Source organism: Xiphias gladius, chromosome 13 (genome assembly GCF_016859285.1).
Source record: "Xiphias gladius isolate SHS-SW01 ecotype Sanya breed wild chromosome 13, ASM1685928v1, whole genome shotgun sequence".
Classification (NCBI taxonomy): Eukaryota; Metazoa; Chordata; class Actinopteri; order Istiophoriformes; family Xiphiidae; genus Xiphias; species Xiphias gladius.
In genome coordinates, this window is record NC_053412.1 from 1,331,259 (window position 1) to 1,357,371 (window position 26,113).

The 26,113-nt window shown below is 43.2% G+C and overlaps 2 protein-coding genes across 2 annotated transcripts in view; one reads left to right on the top strand and one right to left on the bottom strand.

Annotated features, from left to right (window-relative positions):
• The window catches only part of LOC120798363 (prolactin receptor-like), a 37,542-nt gene extending 36,148 nt beyond the window's left edge, over positions 1–1,394 (bottom strand). Inside the window, exons 1-2 of the mRNA XM_040142613.1 lie at positions 1,300–1,394; positions 1,004–1,195 (exon numbers count right to left, since the gene is read on the bottom strand). Coding sequence (XP_039998547.1) covers positions 1,004–1,195; positions 1,300–1,394 — 287 coding nt within the window. The remainder of the gene's footprint in view (positions 1–1,003; positions 1,196–1,299) is intronic.
• Positions 1,395–9,911: 8,517 nt separating this feature from the next.
• Positions 9,912–24,752, top strand: LOC120797916 (cytochrome b-245 heavy chain). Its single transcript, XM_040141704.1, has 13 exons — positions 9,912–9,986; positions 10,616–10,708; positions 13,492–13,602; positions 13,756–13,840; positions 15,008–15,156; positions 16,536–16,717; positions 17,279–17,411; positions 17,622–17,714; positions 18,811–19,064; positions 19,731–19,893; positions 21,287–21,433; positions 21,772–21,896; positions 23,245–24,752. The coding sequence occupies exons 1-13, from the start codon at positions 9,942–9,944 to the stop codon at positions 23,360–23,362; spliced, it is 1,698 nt and encodes a 565-aa protein (XP_039997638.1). The 5' UTR covers positions 9,912–9,941; the 3' UTR covers positions 23,363–24,752.
• Positions 24,753–26,113: the final 1,361 nt, after the last annotated feature.

Consider the following 26,113-nt stretch of genomic DNA (forward strand, 5'->3'; position numbering starts at 1 on the left):
AGTGCGGCTTCAGCGCCGGCGCCACTGGGCAGCCTGTGGCGATAGCTCGAAGTTGGGCCGTAATCAGGTGGAAGACACACAATCGGAGACGCCGGGCTAATCTGAGGCTGGACGGTAGAAACGCCTTCGTCCTCCAACATGGTGGGTATGCTGAAGTGGGATTTTTGACCGGGAGACATGCGCGCAGAGTCTGGATTTAGCCAGAATGGTGAAATGGGTTGTGGATTTTACCACAGCGAGTGAAGTTTTAGTGAGAATGGGCTACGTTTGGCTGCATTTAAGCACTCAAATCAAAAAACGGGACAAATTATAGGTTGGGGTTTTTTTTAGAAGCCTTATTTCGATGGTTGTCCAGAATCTCCTGCACACATTTCTTGACGAGAGCTGTGGGGGGAAAAAAGGCTCTAAAAGTTCAATCCTGTTGCAAGGCTCCTGCTCAGCACCCGGAAGGAAAGCTTCAACCCCAGACACTACTCTAAATACACATGAACCACGAAGGTAAAACACACAAAACGCAGGGAGCACATGGCCGACAAACACACTGGATCATTTGCACAACGACTATGTACCAAGGAAAAAAAGAAAAGGAAAAACAGGCACAAAAAGCTGTTCAGCTTTCACGAAACTATCCTTGTTTCTCCAGCTCCTCCACAGGTTCACACCACAGGGAGTCAGGACTCACTCACACTTCGTTCGGTTCAGAACAAATGAAGCAGTGACACTTTACAATCGATCACTCAACAGGTCCTTCATCCGGTAAAAAACCAACTACAGATATTTAAGGTTTCTGGTCTAAAACAAAATGAAAGTTTTGAGCTGTGGGAACTTCTGGTCTTGATTCTCTACAGTCCAGATCTACAAAAACGGAATCAGCATGATTGCTGTTGTTTAGTTAAATTAAAATTCCACCGCCATCTCGTTCTTCTCAAATTCTAAGGCACACCTGTGCACGAGCGCCCTGTGCACGGTTGCCTTGAGGTTATAAACCACGGATCCGTCTTACCTGTCGAGCAAACGAACCCCGCGGAGAGCCGCCGCCGCCGCCGCCGCCGTCGCTTCACAGCCTCCTGGAAGCCGATTCCTCGAACATGCACCCACGCCGGGACCGGGACCGGGACCGGGAGCGGGACCGGCCGGTAGCCGGTCGATGGAGCCGTTAGCGGTACCGCTGCTGCTGCTGCTGCTGCCGCTGCCGCTGCCGTGTTCGTCGGTGCGCTGGCAGCGGAGTGTGGCGTTCACTGCGCTCCCCGCGTATTTCTATTCCTGGCCCTCTGTAAGGAGATTTGTCCGCCACCTGACCCCGCGTCATCAGACACACGCCAGCTGGAGCTCCGGGCCTCCCCTCTCTGAGCTGGACCCATCTCCTGTCCGCTGGAGGGGCTACGGAAGACCATCAATGCCAAAACGAACCAACACAAAAACAAATGAATGATAGAATAACAAAACAAAATACTCAGAATTAGTTAGAATTAGTCAAGATTATGAAAAACTATATTCACAAAGTCATGACATTTACCCTATCAAAATAAAAAAAAATAAAAAATCCTCCCAAATGATGATAATAGATCGATATGTAGGAGTTTTTGAAAAAATCACAATCACAAGGAAAGAAAATTAAAAAGAATAAAATGATAAGACATAAAATCTTGTTCTGCCTGATAAAACCAGTATAGTTACAGCAGCAGACCACAACTGCAGCTCCCCCAGGCTTTGCTCCTTTGTTGAGACAGCCTCCTGACGGCTGGCAAAACAAGTGTTTGAATTTTCTAAAACACTGAGTCGTTCGAATGTTGTTACGTTACCGTGGCAAGATACTCATTTAACCCAGAATACGGAACTCCACATTGGCCGATATAAAATAAATGATCTCGATCATTTTGAGAAAAGTTATACAAATGACCCAATAATCAATCAGTAGATCATTAAAGCCCACCTCGTTATTGGAAGTTGTTATTTCACTATTCTTGTTGATTTCATTTTTAATTCATTATAGCTATTGAGAAAGTTTAGATTTTTTTTAACTCTCCTTCCTCATCTTTTAATATGATTGAAAGCGCCAGCAAATATATACATATATATATATATATATATATATTGTACATTGAGAAACTTTTAATGGGCCAACGACTCTAACACATAAAAAGATGAAGTCAAACCGAATATTCAAACTGACCGTCGCACTGTAAAGTATTTGTTTACTTTAAGGGTGAATCTTTACTCATTGTGAAGCTTTTTTTTAGGAAAACCTCGATCCTGCAGCGGCACATTGTGTGAAAGAGCAGTCACCTCAAATCAGTATTAGCTTTGCCCCACGGCCACGACATAAATAATCAGATTATCCTCCCGAGCAGATTGTTTGGTTCCCGATCTGGGAGGCCGCAAGTGTAGGTCGCCCCGCGCTGGTGTCTTACCAATGAGAACAGCATGACTGCTCAGTGCCCCGGAGCTAAGAGGCATGACTCAAATTAGCTGGAGTGTGTCCTCCTCTGAATGATTCATCTAACGGATCCAGATCCCTGGATGCGGCAGGATGCGGTTTGTGTTTCACAACATTTTTCCTGCATCACAACAGAGAAGTGAAATTAACGACCGGACTCTCACCTACACTAACTGACACGTAACACAATATCTGCTCAACGACACTACGAAATACTACCTGAAAGCTGATCCCTAAATTCAACGGAAAGTAAGAACTTAAAGCAGCAGTTGGACATTTTTGTGAGATTCGCTCCTTCACCTCCTTGCTCCCTTGAGTCTCTGTTGCCCGGTTGCCTGGCGAATGCTCAGAGCCCAAGAAACAGTCGGAAAAAACAAAACAAGAAAAACCAAAAACCCACTCACAACTGCAGTGACATCAGTATGCAGCCCTGCCGTGCAGTAAGGAGCTCGTGCATCCTTCACGCTGCATTTTGCAGAACTGCGTAGACCACTGATTAGATCCGGAGCAGAACGGAAATGTCTTATACTCCGCACCGAAGGGCCAAAATCCACAAATATAATATAAAGTAAAAATTACAAATATAATACACAAGACTTTCCTCCCCCCAAAAAAACGACCCTAGAGGTCGTCTGTGCAAGCGGCTTATTATGACCCATGGTCACGTTTTTATGGTTAGGAGGCCTCTCGTGTTGGTAGGATTCATTACGGCAGGAAAGGAGGACGTCGGCTGACGTTGTATGAAGAGCGACGAAGTCCGCGTAGAGAGGAGGTCGGGGTTGGGGAGGTTGCCACAGGAGAGCGCTGTGACAGCCACTTTCTCGTTTGAAACCAACAGTCACCGTCGTTTCTTTTGACCACGACCGCCCCACGACCTGAACTGCGACTTTACCACTGTAACCGTGACGATGAAGGTCCTCTATCCGTAATCAAATCCTTATTTTAACCCAAACCACAGCTCCTACACATCCGGAGCGTGGCACGAAGCCACAGCCCGATATTGTTTTTCTATAAGTCACGATCCAAAACGGTTGGAGACCACGGGATAAACTTTAATAATGTATTTTATAAGCTTACATTTATAGAAAGTAACATTTTAATCTGAAAAGCAGTTACAGTAGAGTAGAGTAACTTTATAAAGTAAATAAAAATGATAAAGATGAAAATACTCATGTTAAGGAAAAGTACCTCAAGATTGTACAGTACTTGAGTAAATGTACTTTGTTACTTTCCACCAAAGGAAATGCCTTTTTCCAAACCTTAAACAACCTAAAAAAAAAAAAAAATCACCAAGAAACTGCAACCAGGACCCTGATCAGGATCAGAGAGATTGAAAAAGATCCACTGAAGCGTTTTTTTTGTTTTTTTAACCTGACAATTTGTGCACTGTGTAAAGAAAGAGATCTCTATAAAATGTCTCAAAAACGTATGAAGAAAAAGTTTTAAGTCTTGTCTCTGGCCTGCTGCGGGCGGTAATGTCAGGAGGCGCTTGTCCCGGTCCAGGTCATGTGAATCGATTAATAGTAGTAGGGGGAATTATTGCTGTTGGGAAGTTTTGACCAAAAAGTGACATAAATGTCGTTAAACTTGTGTCTTTAATGAATGCTTACAGGCCTTTTTGTCCCTACTGTTTTCCTGTCATTCTTTGACTGGCACGACAGTGAAAAGGGTATTAAACTGTATTCTCTGTAGAATTAAAAAGAGGTCTTGAAATGTCTTCAATTTAATTTGGCGAACCCTCAAGAAACCAAGGCAGAAAAGGGGATTTCAGGAGGCCTCCCAGTGCTTTCGTAAAATACTCTGTGAACACGACCCCTGGTCCAGGGCACCAAGAGGTCCAGAAACCTCCCTGCCTTGGCTGTGCTTGGCAGCGCAGAGGTTTCGGCTGCAGCGTCCTCGGTGGCTCAGGCACGTAAAGGAGAAAGCCGCAGTATGGCACAGCGCTCTGTGATTATGCATTGTGAAACGGGTCGGTGCTGATGTCACAGTCGCTATGCAACAGATTAAATCTAATCCCCTTCCCCCTGCCCAGATTAGAGGGGAAAATCACTAGAGGGGCCTTTTGTCTAAATTGCTCAACGTGTGAGTGTTGCTCTAACCTTCACCTCCAGCAGCAGGCTTTGTCATTTACCTTATGCTGCTACGCTTCAACCTGTGTCGACTTTTGACTCTTGCTTCCCTGCTAACTGCTACAGGGGGAGAGTGGCTGCCGTGTTATCGCCACGGCTAAAGAAAAATACCCAGACCAGTCTGAAGCGGCGGACCGACGTGAGAGCACATAAGATGACCCAGCGTGTCCCGAGACATTTTCAGGGAAAGCAAGAGCACTTTACTCCAAAAAGAAGAAAAAAAGCCTGTTTCATGATTCATTGTTATTCATTATACTACACCAGACTTCACTTGGAAAATAGTGATATGGATGCAATGATTTAGCAGTAGAAATATTAATAAGAATTATAAATCATAATAATAATCATAATAATAATAATAATAATAATAAGCAGAAGACATCTGGCATCTTAATTTTTGACGACTGATTGACTGACGTAATTCATTTGGATGTGTTTGTTACAATGTGCCGAGCTAGACAGGCTAAGACTGGCTTTCGTCGCATCCAGACGATTTAGTTCTGTGGCTGCTCTCCCTAGAAAGCGGGCGCCTGGCTAAGATGACTCCAGCGGCACAAACGCACAACGCTAAAGGCTTAAAGGAATCTCTGTTCACGAGTCGACCTTACACAGGTCACGGCGCGTGGCTGCACGGAGCGTGGCGTCAACGACGGGACACCGCCAAAGAGCGCCCTCACACTCCACAGCACTACTGGGAAACAAAAGTGGAACTGTTGTTTGCTCTACGTCTGGTATAAAAAGGGCACAGCACACCAACATCATCCCGGCGGTGAGGTACGGTGGATTCTGGGCTTTGCTGCCTCTGGTCCTGGACAGCCTCGTCATCATCCAGGGGAAAATGGATTCCCAGGTTCGTCAAGGTATCTCACAGGAGAACGTCATGGTGGCTGTCGGCCCGCAGAAGCTGGGTGATGCAGCAGGATAATGACGCCAAACGTCGAAGTAATCTACCACAGAGTGACTTCACACAAAGAAAATCCCCCTTCTGGAGTGGCCCAGTCAGAGCCCAGACCTTGACCCAACAGAGATGCTGTGGAACGAGCACAGGGAGCTGCTCCCACCAGAGAATATGGCCAAACAGGTTCCTCCTGAACGTTGTGCTGGTCCGATCCGCAGCTACTGAAGACCTTGTTGGAGCTCGTCGCTGCCAAAGGAGGTTGGACCACTTACTTTTTCCACCAGCACCGTGAAAGTTCAATGGAGGTGTTCAACAAAGACACGAAAGATTATAAGTGTTTTGTGTGTTATTATCGTAAGCACGAAGCGTTTGCCTCCACTTCAGATCACGTTTTATGGCCAATTAACGCAGAAAACCAGACCTTTTGAAAAAGATTCACACTTTTTTTTTTTCTTGCCGCTCTGTTCTTCTATCACACGGTACCTCGGGGCACAAACGGGCAGGACAGGATCCCAAATCCACCGGAAAGTGAAAACTGACATGAGGATACCCAGAACGATCCCAACTACCTTTGGCTATGGAGAGCTTTATGAAACTATGGCAACAGCGTCGCAACAGACACGTCTAATGTCACTTAAACCCTGCTACATGTTTCAGCTGGGCGGCCATGCAGAGATACACATGCCTGGTGGGAGCCCATGAGTGCATGTTTTCATTGTGTGTGTGTGTGTGTGTGTGTGTGTGTGTGTGGGGGGTACAGTATCGTACAGTATTGGACTCATTCTGTCACATCTCGTGTTTGTCACTCTGCCATTAAACTTCAACCTTGTACAGTGTGAATAATTTGTTTTCCCCACTCACTCCCACAACCATCGGTCTGACACTGCCGGAAGAACACACACACACACACACACACACACACACACACACACACACACACACACACACACACACACACACACACACACACACACACACACACACACACACACACACACACACAAACAAAAAACACACTCACACAGACAGTGCTTGTGCAGCTATCCCGTTAGGACTTCCATTCATTGTGGACAGCCAAGCCCAAAGCCAGACCTCAACCAGGACCTGAAAAAGGACGCTTGGCCTCGGCAGGACCGGGCTTTGGTCCCAACAAACACAGCATCCCACACACGCACACAACGCTTCCCCATGGACACACTTGGTTGCTGTGAAATGAAATAATGCCGAAGAAACATTTACCACAAAGATCTGGATTCTTTCCCGCGGCTAGATATTGATTACGGGCCCCACAGAGGACTCTGATCAGTCCAACTTTCAATCTTCATCTTTACATAATTATTCATCGGTCACACTATTATTTCCTGCTAGGTGGCAGTAACACACTTCCTGCCACCTCCGTTGTGCCTGCCCTGTTATCTGTTGCATTGTTACAGACAAATCCCCGTGAATGCAGATTTAATCATCTTTAGCTGGGACTATACAGTGATTTGTTTAGTGTGTCGTGATTACATGTCATCGCATCCCGTTTCTTGGTTTAGTGACACTGGTTTAACGTCAGTTTGTGCTTTTAAAGCTTTGTAACTATTATTAAAGCACATTTCAAGGTATTACAGCCCTAAAGAGTATTAAAATACACACACATCAACGGAGTACACAGTAACACTGGTTAAATAAAGACGGCAAATAAGGTAAGCTATCGCTAGATCTAGATGCTAGAATCATCTGAGCCCCAGACAGATATCTAACTCAGTAACCAATGCCTTGCTCAACGGCAGCCTCGCATTCTTTTCCTGTGAAACAGGGAGCTTTTTCTAGTTCACTCGTCCGGGATTAATCGTGCTTGCCCTTTCAGGATTTAACCTCAGTTGGTGTGATATAATCTACAATGTTAAATCCCTCTGAACAATCAGCAGCAGCCTGATTGACAGTAATCCGGAGTGAAAGTTGGATTTCCATTCATGCGATTGTGCTGAAAGCACCGGCGCCGAGGTGATAGATGAAACCATTGTACATGCTCGGTATTTTATTTTTTTATCGTAAACAAGAAAGCGTGTACAATCCTCTGAAGCCGGTGGCTCGATGTTGACTAGTAAAGCTTCTCTTTCAAGTAGAGATGACTGGTTCCCATTGCACTTACAGGGATGACACCCAGACCTTCCCCAGGGTCGGGGACATCAAATAAGTAGATTTAATTAGGGATTATTTTGTTTGTGAGACTGCAAACAACTAAAGGTATCAGTAAAATCTGATTAGTTACTGTCATAAATTATCCAATTATGGATTTTTGGGAAATTAAATTATGATCTTTATTTTGACCCCTTCAAAGACTCCTGGAACCGAGATCTTATTAAGAACTCCCAAACCCTCCCACGGACTCCTGGAACCATATCCAGGTCCCATGGAACCTCTTTAGGGGAAGTTGAAACCACCCCATAGACTCCACACACAAAAAAAAAAAAAAAAACCTTCAACAGACCTCTGGGACCCTTTCAAAAGCCACAGGAATCCCACCAAGGACCCTAAGGAAGTTTTCTAGCCCCTCTCAAACATATCTAAACCTCAGGGCCTAGAGTTGTCAACCAATGACACATGAAACCCTCCGTCAGAGCCTGGACCTCCTCATAGAACCCCTTAGACCCTGACAGGGACCTCTGAAAAACCTCTCAAGAATCACTAGATCCTATGAAAGGTCCCCTGAACCTCCATCAACAGTCAGTGGGGGCTCGAGTGCTCTTCAGGCCTCTTGACCGTCTCTGAAACCACCTGTGATACCTCTACAACATGACGAGAACCCCTGGGTTGTTTTAAAACCCGAGGGTGGCTCCTGAGAGCGAAATCAGGCAACTCGTTCACAGCAGGAAATGAGACGCAAGTGTGTCCCTGCTGAGAGCTCCTTTCATCACGCAGGGTGAAAACTACAGGGCTGCGGCTCATCTTCGCTCCGTTAAAGCTCCAGTTACTGCGAGCACCCCCACGTGAACCGGCTGTCCATCCTACCGCCATGATCGGAAACTGATAATGACTTTAAAAAAAGACGCAACAAAAACAATTTAACACTTCCGTTTTGCACTTGTTATACTGCATATTGCAAGTTGCTTTTCTGCTTTGCCGCTTTTTTTCTGGCGTCAACCAAATTTGAGTATTGGCTCAGGTGTTTCCCTTTCTGCAGTTGAGTTTAAAACAGGAAGCATGTGGCAACTCATCTGCTTTACTTCACGTTTACAAATCTGCCACTTCCTCTGCCTAAAATTCACAGTGTCACCATCAGGTATTCGTTCCTCCTCAACGGTCACCTGGCCTCGAGCATTAACACACTCAGGGCTCCACAACTGCTGCTTGTGACAGGAGGGCGTCGACACCTCACAGTCCACATCCTTCCATTTCATGTGTGTCAGTGTCTAAGTTTCGGAAGTGTATTGTTTTTCATCATGTTTTGCCATTTCAAGACCCTGAAAAACCTTTTTTTTTTTGGCTAAATAATTTAGAACTACCTGTTTATTTTTTGTGTTTTTGTTTTTTACCAACTTGAACCTTAGTGGATATTGAATTCATTTTCTAGTTATAAAGAAATTTGTGTTATAGTCATAGAGAAATGTTTGACAGGGATTTAACTTTTTTTCATTTTTTTCGAGGTGTGGAAAGCATAGTGCTTCCCATACCATGCAACCGTCCTGAGTTGTCCAGCGACATTAATACTCGCAGGATGTAAATGTGGGATTTTTTCCTACTGCTGGCTTTAATCAACTTTATTGTCCTTACACAGAGTAGCTAACATCACCGCCTGGCGGTTTCGACGCCTCCGCCAACTGCTCGAGTTGCAGTTTACACCCGTGTCTGTCCAGACCCATTTACTATATGCAGTGAAGACTTTGAAGGAATTTGATAAAATGTATTAAGTGAATTTCATCATAATTGGCGTCTGGATTCTTGAGTTATGGCCAAAAACGTGTTTTTTGTGAGGTCGCAGCCACCTTGACCTTTGACCTTCGACCACCGAAATCCACTCAGTTCATCCTTGAGTCCATGTGAAGGCCTGTGCCGGAGCTGAAGAGATTCCCTCCAGGCGTTCAGTGCATCACAGTCGCTGCTGGCCGAGCATGCACAGGTCGGGGGCTGAGCCCAGGTGAACGCTGCCGGGCTCATCCTTCTTCTCTCTCTGGCCTCCAAACAGCTTTTCTTACACTAACTGTGATGAAACCTTTCACAGGTAAACACTGGGATTCAGCTAGTTGACCCAGGCTCAACAAGGAACCCTTCAGAATGGACTGTGGATCTTTATGACTGGAGAAATGAGTGTGGGTTAGACCAGCGGCTGGTGGGAGGACAGAACTTCCTTCTGAAAAGTTTGAAGGGCCACTTCCTTATTTGCTCTCAGCAGAGGTTGTTACTGTCCTCCTTCGCTGTTTCCTGCTTCCTTCACCATTATCTCGATAACGCCCTCTCCTCCACACATAGCATTTCAGAAGCACTTTTCACTATGGGGAACTTTGCTGCCAATGAGGGACTCTCCATCTTTGTTATTGTGAGTAGATTTACTTTAACACAATTTTCTTTTTCTGGATTCCTAATTTTTCACGTTTGCTTTCATCATTTGCATTTCTAACCGGCTAAATCTGCACGTTGGAATATTTTGGAAGAGGCAGTTACAACTAGGCAATGCTTTAATGTAAAAGGTCGTAACCCAAAATGTGTGGGAAACTGTTTGGGAACCGACTGCTCTGCAGATTTGTTTCTACTCTTCCAGGAGTAAAATCTAGACTCACTGTGCGTAACTTTAAATTTTTAAAAATGCAAACCGCACTTCGGGTCCCCAGATGCCTCCCGCATTACCACGGACCCTGTTGTGTTTTGTGGTTGTGTGGAGACAACTTTTAACACTTGAGAAGTTTGGCTTCTTTTGTGAAATGAAAATTTTGGGAAGAAAAAAACAAGAAGTGACCCTTTGGCATCAGTACCGAGACTCCAGAGTCGTATCGGCACTGGTACCGAAACGTTCCGAACAACATCCTGCCTTTTCTGTAAACGTTGTAAAAACTGACCTCTTGAAAAATGAATGCCTTCTATTACAGCCTGTCTTGATCCATTTGTCTGGCTGATGAATTGTGAATGATGAATGTCGTCTGAATTGTTGGCGTGAACTGTGCGTTGCAGCTGGTGTGGCTGGGGATCAATGCATACCTGTTTGTCCATTTCTACATGGCCTTCCTGGTGGAGAGATGGTTTTACACCAGGGTCCTGCTCGGGGTGAGTCTGAGCCGCAGCATCACTTCTGAGCCATGAAAACGTGCCAATATTTTGATTGACATTGTTTTTTATTATTATACGGATTGTGATTCATTTAGGGTATAAAGTGCTTTATCCTGAGTTTCAACAGAGAGTAGAAAAAATAGACAACTAATTTAAGAACTCGTGAATATTTTAGGAAAATATGAAATTAGTCATTTTCGAAAAAAAAAAAAGTGCCTTGCCTTTTTCAGTTCCTCAAAATGCCGCAGCTGCTAGAAGTCCCCACCATTAACAGCATCAAACTGCACGCCCACTCTTCCTCTCTTTTCTTAAACTGTATGCATGCAGCAGAATGCAGGACTGGTAAACTTTATAGATTAAGAGATTAGCGGACAATCGTTTAAGTCACTTTTTAGGCAAAAATACCAAAAGCTCTTTGGTTCCAGCCTCTGAAATGTGAATATTTGATCATTTTCTTCAACCTCTGTCACACCAAACAGAATATGTTTGGGTTCTACTACTCATGATTGCCGGTCAGGGACTACCTGGTTTTTCCCACCCGGCTGCTTGTGTTTTCTCAGTCAGGGTTGGCGCTTATCTCCTGATTTCTTTCAGTTTCAGACTGAAGAGTTCCACTTCGATTTGCTTGCATTCAACTTGACTCTATGGGATTTGTGTACGTCAGATAAACACCGGCAGTGCTTGAAAATCAAAGCACTCCTCTGGATTAACGCTGGGAACTGACATTTCTTATCAGTATTTTTAATAACACTGGATCATTCAACTGATAATCGTGATTAATTGGAAAATAGATTTTTTTTCCCCAATTTTTAATTACATTCTATCTGATATGACGTGAACATGGAGTTCAAGTTGTCCTTACATATCCACATATACATATCTTTTAACCTAATATCACAGACTATGTGATGTTTATATTCATTATAGGGATATAAACCTGACATGTTGGCTTTTCCTCGGTCAGTTTTTGGATCTCCACTAGAGTTTAAAATAAAGCCCCGTGGTTTCGAATAGCGCTATGAAGTCACTCCATCTTAGATACGAAAGAAAGAGTGATTGAGTTTTTTTCAGGTGAATTATTTATGTTCTTCCTCTGACAAAATGCACAGCTGGCTTCAGGTTGGCAGAAGTGAAACGCAGATGCTGCTTTTTTTCCCTTTGGTCTGCATTCGATCCGACCAAATATCATCACAAACGTAGACAGATGGGGAACAGTATTCAGCATTACTTCTTGACACAGCCTTTATCCCTCAAAGTATCAAGAAATCTTGAACCTTAAAAAGTTGCGTCAAGGTTAGGAAAATGTTTATTTTTTTGGTTGAGGAGAGGGTTGAGGTTTGGATGATTTTCGGGACTGGGGCCTGGGTTTGAGGTTAAATATAATATTAGTGTCAGTAACACTGATACTACTGTGTCAACGTAAGCCACAGCGGTGAGGAGAAAACTAAAGGCACGCGCAATCTCAGCAGCATTTAATGGTAACTGCATTCCAGTAACATTGACATGCAAAGACTAATGGATAAAGATACCGTATTGTATTGATCAGGGCTATCTAGCGAGTAAGCTCCAGCTCACCAGGAGCCTGCTAGGGATGAGGGGATCGATACAGTGTAAAGGATGGATTACATCGACAGTGACTAAATTAAAAGTTCGATTAAAACGTGGGCCAAATGTACAGAAGCATACGGCTGCCACTCTTAAAAGGAAATCGTTCAATCCAAGCCAAATGCCATTTTCTAATTGTAGGCACATGATGGATTTTTCACGTTTGAGGTTGTATAAATTTAAACTGAAACTCCAATTAATGAATCACAACACAAAAAACCTGCCATTTTGATAGTTAAACTAAAAGTGAAGTTGACTTTTCAAAAGTTTCAATTTAAAATAGTGAACTGAAGTTTTGTTTTCCTTCATTTCCAAAAATTTTAGAAACAACTTTGAACATGAAAATGACAATTAAAGCTGGATTTTCCTATCAAATCCTATCAAATCAGATCAAATCCTATCAAATCAGATCAAATCCTATCAAATCATATCAAATCAGATCAAATCATATCAAATCCGATCAAATCCTATCAAATCAGATCAAATCCTATCAAATCCTATAAAATCAGATCAAATCCTATCAAATCATATCAAATCATATCAAATCATATCAAATCCTATCAAATCAGATCAAATCCTATCAAATCCTATCAAATCCTATCAAATCAGATCAAATCATATCAAATCCTATCAAATCAGATCAAATCAGATCAAATCATATCAAATCATATCAAATCATATCAAATCCTATCAAATCCTATCAAATCATATCAAATCCTATCAAATCAGATCAAATCATATCAAATCCTATCAAATCAGATCAAATCCTATCAAATCCTATCAAATCATATCAAATCCTATCAAATCAGATCAAATCAGATCAAATCATATCAAATCAGATCAAATCATATCAAATCCTATCAAATCATATCAAATCCTATCAAATCAGATCAAATCCTATCAAATCAGATCAAATCAGATCAAATCAGATCAAATCAGATCAAATCAGATCAAATCCTATCAAATCCTATCAAATCAGATCAGATCAGATCAGATCATATCAAATCCTATCAAATCTTATCCAGTTCTTTAGTAACCAACCAGTTAGTTACCTGTTTAGGAAAACTTTTTAACCTGACCAGTGAGATTATTTCTGTGACCTGTTACCTGAACTCTTACTGACAAGTAATCTGATCACATTTTGAGGTAACCCAGCGCTCTCTCTGTCCCATCAGCACGCCCTGTCCTGGGCCAGAGCTCCTGCTGCCTGCCTCAACTTCAACTGCATGCTCATCCTGCTGCCCGTCTGCCGAAACCTCCTCTCCTTCCTCCGTGGCACCATCCAGGTATGGATGAAAGCTGAGGGTTGGTCCAGAACGTTAGATCATTTAAAATCCAATAAATCATTATTAGAGGAGTGGATCTACCTGCTAATGACACCATTTCTCATTGCTCATTATTTTAACGTTGCTGTATTTGTCTTTCTTGATTGCATTCAGTGCTGCAGCCGCACGGCCGCTCGGCAACTGGACCGAAACATCACTTTTCACAAACTGGTGGCCTACATGATTGCCTTCCATACAGGTAGCGTTTTTCTGTGTGAAGACGTGAGCGGCAGAGTCTCACAGTACTTTTCTTGATCACAGTTTTTGAAAAACAATATAAAGTTGGTGGAAACACTTTCATTACAATTATCAAAGGTGCTACTGGAATCAAAGACAACGAGGAAGAGAGAGATGGCGTTCGTTGTCCCGGACGACAGCATTTTAGATTTTTCATTCCTGAGCTGGACGAAAATTATCCGGCGTCCAACATCCGATGTCAGTGCGCCAGTTCTGTAAGGACGTCAGGCCGCCGATTGGTTCCTAAATTTTACAGACGCATAAAGCCGCGTGTCAGCGGCAGAGCTGCACAAATTGACATTATCATTACTATTTTTCCCGTCTAGACGGAGTTAATAAAAAGGGTCTCCAGTCAGTCCAACTAGGCCCAGACACTTTTTTCAAACCTTAATAGACATATAAAGCTGAGTATCATTGACATAGCAGGATGTATTATTTGGCCAAGTGGGAGCATGTAGCCTTAAGGTACTCCCCAGTTCACATGGGGCACTTTTGAAGACTTTAGTGTCCCTGTTTTAAAAAGTGGTAAATACAGGTTGACATTCATCTCTATCTGTCCAGATGAACATAATAAATTGTCTTTATTTAATCACCACGAGTAAGAAAACACAAGGTGCTGCGGATATATGAAGCTGCATTTCATAAGCATCATAACAGTGAGAAGAAAAGCATGAAGATGTAAAATAGAATTCAGGGGTTTTTGAACAAAGGCAGTCTATAAAAATGCAGCCTATAAAACATTTAGAGCTACATTTTGTTTTGCACATCTGCCAATATATCGGGCACAAGGCTGAAGTCGAGAAAACAACCCGCTGACCCTGAGCGATGTTGAAGGGTCTCTCATTTTTCTGAAAACCGCTTGTAATTCCGTCACTGTCACGGAATTCCCAATCATGAACCAGTGAATTCATTTTATTGACCTCCTTTCTCTGACTAAACCCGTCTGATTACTACGCCACCACCTAAAACCCCTTTACATCAGTTTTACTCATTATATCTTATTAATTGCGAGCAGCATTTGGCAGCTTCGTGGCTTCAGCTTCCCATGTGACTTAAAAACCCCATTTGGGAGAGCTTCTGGCTTTTTTAAGTGCTCCTGATATACCTCTCCCTTCTCTCCTACTTCTAGCCGTGCACATCGTTGCGCACTTGTTTAACTTCGAGTATTTCATGGACGCCCAACTGATTCAAAACAGAAGCTCCCTGCCCTTCATCCTCTCTGAAATCGGCACCGGGGACAACGCATCTTTCCTGAACCCCATCAGGACAAACGAGACGGTGAGTTGTGGTGTGTGATATGTCGCTGGATGCTCCTTGTGTTGCTAAAATCTGTGAAATTGTCACTGCTTAATTGCTAAATTTGTTGTCTGAAAAAAAATATATATATTACTTCATCTGACAAACTTCCTCCTTGGTGGTATTGGTCTTTGCAGATATTTTGTCATTTCAGAAACTTCCTCTATTGCAGTTACGGCTTTTATCTTCCAAATGCATTTCTGCAAAAGCCATAACACAGGGAACAAACGATTAGATCTTTTGTGTCATCAGAGCATAGAATACGCTGCTTCTCATGGAAGTTACATGGATTAGGACCAACAGTATATGTTCAATCTGCTTTCTGCAGTTTTGAATCCAGACTCTGAAATATTATAATCTGAGACCAGAAAACTAGGCTTTCTCAGCCTCGCTCTTACCAAGAAATCTACTAATTACCAAAGTAGATCACTTTAGCCTTAACATTAAAACTCCCCCACTGCCTCTTTACTGAGTATGTTTTTACCAAGCATAAACTTTAGGTCATCACTCCCCCTCTTTGTCTCTCTTTTCTGTAAACCTCCATGTGTTTCAAGATTTTAACTATTAGGCTTCAACTGACCCTTTCACTGCTTTCATCTGTCATTTTTTATCCGAGAGTTTATGTGCAGTCAGTGATTACATTCCTACCGACATCTCAACTCCTTTCAGTGCTTAAACCTAAGAACAAAACACGCCTCCGCCTCTTATGATTCCCAAAACTTCCACGGTGTACACAGAATTGGCTCAAACGGAACTGCTTTCAGTGCTTACGCTTCACTCGACACTTCATCTCCTTAACGGTTTATACAGTTGAACTGTCGTTCATTTATTTCGGGACAGGCACTTTAACTGACACTTCAGCTAATTTTAGCTCATCTTTAATTTCAGTTTCCTGCAGTAATTCTATTTCAATTGCCACGTCAACTACTTTCAGTGTTTCAAATGTTACCGATGCAAAATTTCACCTGTAAACACGCAAATTTTCTCAAACAACTTTACTCTTATTTAGTCCCCATAGTATAGGGCCTTCGCTTGAACCAATCTGCTTTCTAATGCCCAAACTAGCTTCCCTCTTGGTGTCCTTACCCTTTTGATCCTTACATCTCAAACAGCAGAGTAACCAGAAGAGTACATGGCTGAAGTCAGTCTCAGCAGTGAGAGGAACTATGACAAAACATGAGGGAAATTAGCCAATAGCCATGCGAGGGGGTTTTGTGACTTAAGTGCAAACGAGTGAGGAACTGTCAGAGGTGATGAACCCGATCCGCATCACGACGAACGAGCTGCGTGTTTATGTGTGAGATGAGTTTAAATGTTTGAAATCTGGATCCCCCAACAAATCAAACTGTGTTTTCACGCAGAACCCCACAATCGTCATGTTCACCACCGTCGCCGGGCTGACAGGCGTGGCCATCACGCTAGCCCTCATTCTCATCATCACCTCGTCCATGGAGGTGATCCGGAGGTCGTACTTCGAGGTGTTCTGGTACACCCACCATCTCTTTGTCATCTTCTTCATCGGCCTGGTGTTCCACGGCTTCGGGTAAGACAGCACAAAAGTTCAGGTACAAAAATACAGCTCACTTCTTTCTGAGAATCCCTGCCTGGTCTGTGGTTACTGCCGTAGTTGCTCTGGATTTGGAGAGGAAGCCACTTTGGACCGGACCCTACCCTTGTTGTCCCACGCTTGTCTCGGTGTCGGCCACCAGCCTTGTCTGTTACAGTCTTTGGTCCCCGCTGAGTTCAGTTCCCATTGCTGAATCCCATTTGGACTCGGCCTCGACTCTTGTCTCTACACTGTTCAGACTTGGACTTGCCTCAGAGTCAATTTAAGTGATCACTGTCTACATTTCTGCTGTGGACATGTACAATTTTACATGAAATATAAACTATATGTAATAAACAATTAAATAATATAAACAAATTTTGCATTTAAGTACCACCACACTAATGTTAACTTGTTTAATTACATATGCATCTTGCCAATATTCATGTTTTTGGAGTCCTACAATTCTACTGAGGTCCAGATTCCCCCAGTTTCACGTATAATAAAAAATCCTTATCGCTATTTAAGCGTTCGTCCTTCCTCTGTTTCTGACTGCAGGCGTATTGTGCGAGGACAGACGGCTGCTAGCCTGCGGACAAACGAACCAGAGGTCTGCGCTGACCAGTTTGAAGACTGGGGAAAAAACGGATCCAACTGCGCCGTTCCAGTGTTTGCTGGAAACCCACCGATGGTGAGCTGTTAAAGGTCGCAGGGTTTTCACTACAGGGCGTGTCAGCTGCCGGTTTCCAGTGTTGCTGTAAATAACAACTGGGAAACTCTACTGCTCTACAAGACTAAAATATCAACCAAAATAGTGTTAGCAAGTTTTATCGTTCTTTGTAGTAATTATTAGGAATCATTCAGGATCACTGTACATTTTCCTACATTTTCCTTTCTCTAGACATGGAAGTGGGTGGTGGGCCCCATGATTCTCTACGTGTGTGAGAGGCTCGTTCGCATCTATCGATCCCACCAGAAAGTGGTCATCACCAAGGTGTGTATGTTGGATATGAACAGTAATGTCCTGTAAAGGTGAGGCGGCAGGTTCGACGAAGTATCCTTGAGCAATACGCTGAACCCCTGCATTCACATTTAAGTTGAGTTTTTTTCTACTAAATGCCTGACATGTAACAGAGCGTAAACTTGAAGGGACTTAAGACGCGCTTCAACTGCAGGGACATTTGAACCTCTACCTGTGAGGGACGTGTTCGTAGCCAACAATGCTACTTGCACCTGGAGGGGATATCAAATGTGGCTATTTACACCTGGGGGGTCTAGGTGTCCCGTGGGAGAAGTTCTGGCAGAAAGGCTTTCTAACACGTGGTTAATGCTGTGAAAGCATCTACTTTAACCCAAACCATGATCTTTTCCATAACCTAAGCAAACTGCGACTGAAAAACTGAACGTAATAAATTAAAAAAACATAAGATAATAAGTCAACGAAGTGTAAAAATAAGTCAATATTAACTTTTGGTTTCACATGGGAGCTGAACCCCAGTCTTTTGTCCTGGGTGAAAGTCCAGTGCTTGACCCATTCATCCACCACAGCCTCTTCCCTCAAAACATGTTGCTGTATATTTGACATAAACTGCCATAATTTACAGAAACATTGCACAAAAAGCCATAATACGTCCATATAGGACTTAAGTATTCTTCAAAAATCAGAATGATTTTCTATCACCATCTATTCTGAGCTAGATTCGAGTGAAAATGCAGATTCTAGTAATAAGAAACACAAGTTTAAAGGATTATGCAGCGCTGAGTAAATTCTAATTATATCTGGTATTGAAACAGGCCAAGGGACAAAATGTTTATTGATTTATTGAGCAGTTTTGATTTTAGATTAATCATTTATCACACAAAATTGCCAATCGTTCTTTGGTTCCAACTTCGTGTCACCAGTGACACTCTGAACTCTGGTGAGGTTGTGAACGCTATTTTCTGACATTTCATGGACTATGGAATTAATAGAAAATGGAAATAATCACTATCAAAATCCCAAGCTGTCCCTTAATACTTGTTATCTGACAAATAAGCCTAAATAAATAACCTGACTTTATAACTGAAATAACCCCGTACCTGGTCTACAGGTGGTGATGCACCCCTCCAAGACTCTGGAGCTGCAGATGAAGAGGAAGGGCTTCCGTATGGAGGTGGGTCAGTACGTCTTCATCCAGTGTCCGTCCGTCTCCAGGCTGGAGTGGCACCCCTTCACCCTGACCTCCGCCCCCGAGGAGGACTACTTCAGCGCCCACATCCGTATCGTCGGGGACTGGACTCAGGCGCTGTATGAGGCCTGCGGAGGAGACAAAAACGAGACTCAGGAGGCCTGGAAACTGCCCAAGTACGTCAACCGGGGAAGCGTGTGATAAAAGAGGAAAATTGTGCCTGGAATTGCTTGCGATTACATTTAACTGCACCCTGCGCCCCCTCCATCCGGCTGGTCTTTGAAAATCTGGCAATGGGGGTCACATTTACAGCCGAGTGGTTTATTGTGTGCGTCTGTAATTCTTTGTCCTTTCAGGAGTGAGTGGAGTCTCAAAGAAACTGTAGGAACCATACAATATTAGCAACACGACCTGCCACAATGTCCAGTTAGTGGCCCTGCTGATCAAGCTGCAGCATTTTGCTTTTCTCTTCAGACCAGACAATGAAAGAGCTGCTGCCTCTAAAGTAATTACCCCCAGGGCAGCTTTGTTGCACTTGTTGAGCATGGGCCCGAACAACGATCAGGTCCTCGAACGTACCTCACAAATGCAAAAGAGATGAAACGAGCACCTGATTTAGACCAGCTGGAGTTGGTGTAGATGCAGAAAAATCAGATTTCCTTTCCAGAGAAAAGTCTCCCAGACTTTCTCATGTTTCTGTTTTGGTGAAATGAAACTTGAATGAAAAGTAGCTGAAGTGAAATGGGTGGCCTTGCACGGAGGGTGAATTTATTGAAATCTACTTCCCTCTTGCTGTCCTCCATCATGAGCAGTCTCTGTCTCTCCGTCTGCCTGTCTCCCAGGGTTGCCATAGACGGCCCGTTTGGCACTGCCAGTGAGGACGTGTTCCGTTACGAGGTGGTGATGCTGGTGGGCGCAGGAATCGGAGTGACTCCTTTCGCCTCCATCCTGAAGTCTGTGTGGTACAAACGCATCCAGAACAACCAGGAGGTCTTCACCAAGAAGGTGAGACGGACCGAGATGCTGAGACTGGTATCAGGCGGGGAAAAAAAATGTTAAAACGATGTTTGGAAGATTTCAAATCAGCTGCGTAGAGAATTCAAAATCACGATGGACCAAGTTTACTTTTCCTTCGTTGTGTACACTGGAGCACACTGCTCCCCGACATTTAAGTCTACCTCCAGCTTCGACTTAGTATTGATATTTAAAGGCCAAAACTAACTAAACCGGGGGCAGCAATGAGCTGTGGGCCCCCGCTGAACGTCACGTTTCTCCCATTTCCAGTGCATTGTGTACTGTCGGTATTAGTTTGTGGTAACTTCCCGGGAAAAACGTACCATTTAAGCACATGGTAACGGAACCACATGGCTTTCACCAAAGACAAAAACAAAGTGTGGATCTCATTAATCTTCTTTGTTATGACCTCTCTGCGTCACAGTTATGACTCAGTGACCCACTGTTATCCCGTATTCAGGGACCTGATTAGGAATTTCAGCTGTATCGCCAATTCAAATGTTTTTATTACACTTTTTAGCTTTATTGTGACACCAAATGGACCCATGGAATGTCGATAGGATCACAAACGGGTTTTGTGTCCTTGAAGCGTCTCATACTGGCTTAGCTAATAATAATAATAATAATAATAACGTCCATATTACTCGTTGACATTAATGTTTCAGTGTCCCCGACCAAGGAGGAAATAACAGTGAATTAAATCTCATAATTACTCATTTCTCATATTAACAAGAAATCTATCTTGAGATGTGATGAGTAAACATGAGATAGTGAGTCGTAATTAAGCGATACGATAATTACAACATTAGGCTCTTGTTTTTCTTCGGTGAGTGCAATGTGCTCCCACACACTATCTACTGAAACTACTAAAAGGCCAGACTAGAACTGAACTCATAAATATGCAATGTGCTTTATCTGTACATGCAGTATGAGCAAACTAATCTGCAATACATTAAATTACCGCAAACTCATTTCACCTGGATAAACTGTCCGTGCAGATACGATTGATTTTATTTACCCAGGTTTGAAAATATCCATCGCTGAGGTTTGCTTTGAAATATTGGCCTCAGCCTCCTTCCAGCTTTTTAGAGAACTTTTTGGGCTTTTTTCCCTTTTTTTTTTGTTTTTGTTTTTGTTTTTTGCAATCAAGTTTTTATTCCATTTCATTGATTTTACAGTACAATAACGCTACGTTGCAGCGCTGCGATACAAGCTGTGACAGCTGTTAGAGAAAGAAAGGAAAAAACGAAGGGGGCTGTGGATAAATTATGAAAACTGCAGTAATCCGCGTTTGAGCCTCTGTTGTCAGCAGCAACATCCCCGGATGATTCCTCTCGGATTTGGTAAATACGGTGACTCGTGTCGTTGCCCCTTTCTTCCTCAGATCTACTTCTACTGGCTGTGCCCGGAGACGCAGGCCTTCGAGTGGTTTGCAGACCTGCTGCAGTTTCTGGAGGGTCAGATGACGGAGAAGGGCATGGCCGACTTCCTCAGCTACAACATCTACCTCACCCGCTGGAAGGAGACTGAGGTACGACGGTACCGTTCAGGCGGTAGAAACCCTTCTCGAGACTTACTCATACTCAAAAACCTAATCTTTAACTTAAAACCAGGACGTTTGTGTAGTTCCTGAAAAGCTGACACCCTGCAGCGACAGAACTGTCCTTCCTGGATGCACTAAAAACATATGTGGTTGCTAAACTTAGATTGAAAGGTTGTTTGTTTTAGTGCCTGAGAAATCCCAACCTTCACCCAACACCCAACAAAACCTTGTGAACCCAATACAGTGACAAATTCTTTTTCATGTCTGTTTGCTGAAATATAAAAAGTCCTTTAAATTCTGTTTTTTTTTTTCTCTCTCTCTATCAGGCGGCTCACTTCCGTGTTCACCACGAGGCGGAGAACGACCCAATTACAGGGCTCAAACAGAAGACTCTTTATGGGAAACCCAACTGGGACAACGAGTTCACCAATATTGCGTCACAGCACCCGAGGTGAGGCCCTTTGTCACATTATCACGCTGTACACAAACAAACTTCATCTCTGTGCCGTTTATGAATAAGTCATAAGTCTAAATAAGTCAAAAGGATCGCAGTCATCACGAGTAACTGTCTTAAGACTTAACTACTCGTACTGTATGAATGGCTCCTGCTTCTGCTGCCAACACTGCCGCTACTACTGCTGCAACTACAGCTCCTTCTGCTGCTACTAATGCAGTAACTGCTGCCCCCACAGCTACCCCCCACCACTCCTACCCGGGGAGCGTTAGGGCAGCAGACCCCATGGTTAAGAGGGCTACGAGTCGCGCCGTCTGACAGGCTGTTTACGCACAAGGCGTTCAGTTGTCTGTCATATTCCTGCTTTGTTGTGTAAAGTCTTCCACTTGCTGCAACCTGAGGAGTCTATTTTTGCTCTAACACCTCGTCTACGAGGCAACAGAAGCAAGTCAGCGGTGCAGCAAAGGCCTGCAAACCGGAAAATCCGGGGTAGCGCCCCGCTGGCCGCACCTTACATCTCAGTCAAGTGGGAACGCACGGACAAGATGCACTGTTGGATTCAGTGTGACTCACACTTTCCAAGGGTACAATTATCTCCGCTGTCCGTCGGACACAAATGGCCGTTAACCCGTTTGGAAATCAGCGGGGGGAAAAAAGGCGCTCCTTATGAGTGCAGAACTTGCCTGTGAATCATCAGGTTTTTGTTTTCTTCTGCATCAAAGGGATCCAGTGAAAGTTCTCGCTACATCCATTGGTACACAGGAAACAGGAACTGCCAACAGCCAATCCGGCATAGTTCATTTTCCCAAACTGTGAACAAATATAAAAAAATCTACCATCTGTTCATATAAGTGAAGCCTTTCAAGTTTAATGTTAAATTAACTATAATCATGTACATAAAAAAAGGTACATATGAATTTATTCATGCTGATATTTAAACTCATATTCCTGACAGTCAAATCTGGCAACACTGACGATATGGCCGAAAAATAAAAACTCTGATTCACAGCTTCACTTTCCACAAAATGTGGGAAGAATAAACCAGTATAGACACATCGTATTTTGAAGGACTTATTGTCATTGTTATACATACGTCGCAACAGACACAGCTATTGAACAGCTATTTGAATAATTAGTTTCAGCACAGACAGAGCGGGAAAGTCTGCGCTCTCATTCACCTGCTCCTGCTGTCTGTGGCCTTACAGTTATTATGATAAAAAACCACATGCAACTCTGCTACTGCAGCTACTTCTCCTCTATTCTTCTACAGCTCAATAAAACTAATAAAATAACAGAATCAATATTGATTGCGATAATAAATAAAATGGTGTTTTTGTCCCCTCAGAGCTAAGGTCGGAGTCTTCCTGTGTGGTCCGCCTCAGCTGGGGAAATCTCTGGAGAAACAGTGTCTGTCCCACTCAGAGGCCGACGTCAAGTTCATCTTCAACAAAGAAAACTTCTAAAAGTCCAAGAAATCTACAACTGCTGGAGAACGGCCGCAACGACGACACGGAGGAAACTTCCCACGTAGCAGTGGAGGTCCAGCGGTCTGCTGAGATTCACGTCGGGGTTCCTGCACATTTCACACCACCTTTTTTATGTCAGTGAAAGTGCTTGAATTTAGGTGGGAAGCTACAAACATCAGTAACGGCTGGCAGCTCAGCACCACTCAGCTGGACTTGACTGTTCCTCTGCTCTTTGCTTCTTACAACAAAACGTTTTGCAAAGTCTCCATTCTTGCTCAAAAAATGAGGAAATAACTGCGGTTTTTCCACATTACTTTGTTCTCCTTTAGTCTTGCATTAATAAGTGAAACGCTGATGCTTTCAAAACTCCTCAGAGCTTTCTGTGCACTCTAGCCAGGGGTGCACATGGCCACGATTTCTGAAAAGCAGGTTTGATACCAGAAGTTAAAGTTCCCAAACTTGCTGATGGAAGAAATGAAACCGCCAAACTGTGATCGAGCAACAAAAAAAACCAACTTTGGCTGCCGAGGTGGAGCCGTTGAGTAGCTCCGAGTACGTGACTGTGCTATAACACAAAACAAAACAAAAAAGCATCAAACTTTCCCGCAAAAAAAAAGATAAAAGAATACAAGAAAGTGAAGCAGCTTGAAACAGGCTCCTCAGTGCTCTCTGCTTGTGCGTTGCTGTGCTTTTCTATATTTATTGTGCATGAGCAGAAGCCGTTGCCACAATTTCAGAACTACTGAGATCATGAGTCCTGGATCGGGCTTTTGTAGGTAAAAAGTGGCTTTAGAAAGAAAATCTTTTCTGGGTTCGGCTTCTGAAATGTGGGCATTTGCTGCTTTTTTCCCTCTGTTTTATAATTGTAAACTGAGTGTGTTTGCATTTTGGACTAATGGTTGGATAGAACGAGACATATGAAGCCGTCACACTGGATCTAGAAACTTGTGATGGACATTCTGTCCCATTTTCTTTGTGAAACAGTGATGACAGATTAACTGCTAATAAAAAACAGGCGTAAGTCGCAGCCCTACTTTCTAAGTTTTTTCTGTATTTCCACAAAAAAGTCTCAACAAAGCGTAAAAAAGGTGTTTCACTTGTCATATTGAAACACTATCATCATCAACTATGACGATAACTGAACCATCTCCATGACAACTGAGGAAATTACATCCATTGATGAAGGACAAGTTGTGGCAGAAAGCACCGGAAAATTAGCAGGAAGTGGACTACCGATGTTTTTATGAAGCTACTGTTTGCAAACTACTGTAAATTTACACGGTCGATAATTCATCTTAAAGCTCAAACTGCCATTAAAGCTTCAACGTGTGTCTGAATTTGTGTCATTGTTACAAGAAAATCACCAAACCTTCCAAAGAGGCAGGAAAGTACCAAAAAGATGCTGGAAAGTTGCAGGGATTCACCAGGTTTTTCCCCGTAACCCTGCGCAGAAGTGTCGGTAGAGGCTCTCATTTAAAAAAAAAAAAAATGTCAAAACAGCAAATTGTCACAGTGAAACCTTTCAGTGTGTGTGTGTGGTTGGTTTGCTGCTGTCAATCAGTCTTTTATTTTGTGTTTGTTTTTGTGCCTGTGAGCAAGTGAATTTCCATTAATGGATAATTAAATTGAACTTTCAGAGAGAGAAGTTTTGTGGTAATTCTACCTTAAACGTGTTGTAATTAGTGATGGGCAAACAAAAACAAGAGGGGAACTTCAATTAATAGCCATTTTTAAATTCCCCGGCACTCTGTGAAACATAAGTTCCCACAGAATGGAGAAGTCAAATTCACGTGATTTTATTCAATCCTGTCTGTAACACCAGACATTAGGACTGGCTGTAAAGTTAGGATCCTTATCTTGACACATCAATGTTCTTCTGTGGGAAAAAGCAGCAACAAATCATCATGTGAAGAATAAGTTATTTTATTCTTGTAATCAGTTTTTATTAATCTAAATTTGCAGAAATAAACTGGGCAGGAAACACCTCTTCAACCTCGAGGTCTTTCTCGATTATACATTTCCACGTTTCTCATGAAAAATGCCTGCCCATAATGATCATGGGTGGATTAGTGAACGGGCCTTCCAGGCTCCTGTGAGAAGTGACAGTTGATATTTCTCGTGTGAGAGGTCGATAACTAAAAAAGACCCAAAATGACCAAAAAGAGACAAAAAATTACCACAGAGACACAATTTCTTTAAACTGATGTAACAACATATGAGCATGTTGGGCTGGTTACTGTTTGAAGTTTTTCGATACCGTTTTGCTCCCAACAACAACTTTTTCCAGGATCTTACTTTGAGAAATATAAACTCTTCTGTGTCTACAAAAGAGAAAACCTTTTTCTTCCAGGTCAGTTGTTAAATGTCGTCCAAACACAAGCAGCTGTTCAAGACTCTGCCTGAATCAACCATTCTAACGTTGACCGAAATCAGAACACGTCAACAAGCCGACCAGACGGTAGAAACCCGAATCAGTTTGCTGCTCTCTGTGCTACAGACACATTTCAGACTGTGCTCAGAGTATAGGAGGCCGAGTTTTCAGAGCAGGTGACACCGCAAAGAAAATACTGCAACGAAAACCTCAACGCTCAGGACAGCGGAATGAGCCTTTTTTTCCAGCACGCCGCAATGAAGGCTCACGCCTGCAGTCGCCGGACGCTTTCCTCCAAAGTGAGGCAGCTCGGGGTTCAGTGTCTTGCCCGAGGGCCCTTTGGCACGCGGGCTGGAGGAGCCGGGGGTCGAACCGCC

Bases quoted from the DNA above. Each gene is read 5' to 3' on its own strand.
- LOC120797916 (XM_040141704.1), top strand. From the start codon at position 9,942: ATGGGGAACTTTGCTGCCAATGAGGGACTCTCCATCTTTGTTATT. The intron at 9,987-10,615 runs GTGAGTAGATTT...TGTGCGTTGCAG, and splicing joins GACTCTCCATCTTTGTTATT to CTGGTGTGGCTGGGGATCAA. The intron at 21,897-23,244 runs GTGAGGCCCTTT...TTGTCCCCTCAG, and splicing joins ATTGCGTCACAGCACCCGAG to AGCTAAGGTCGGAGTCTTCC.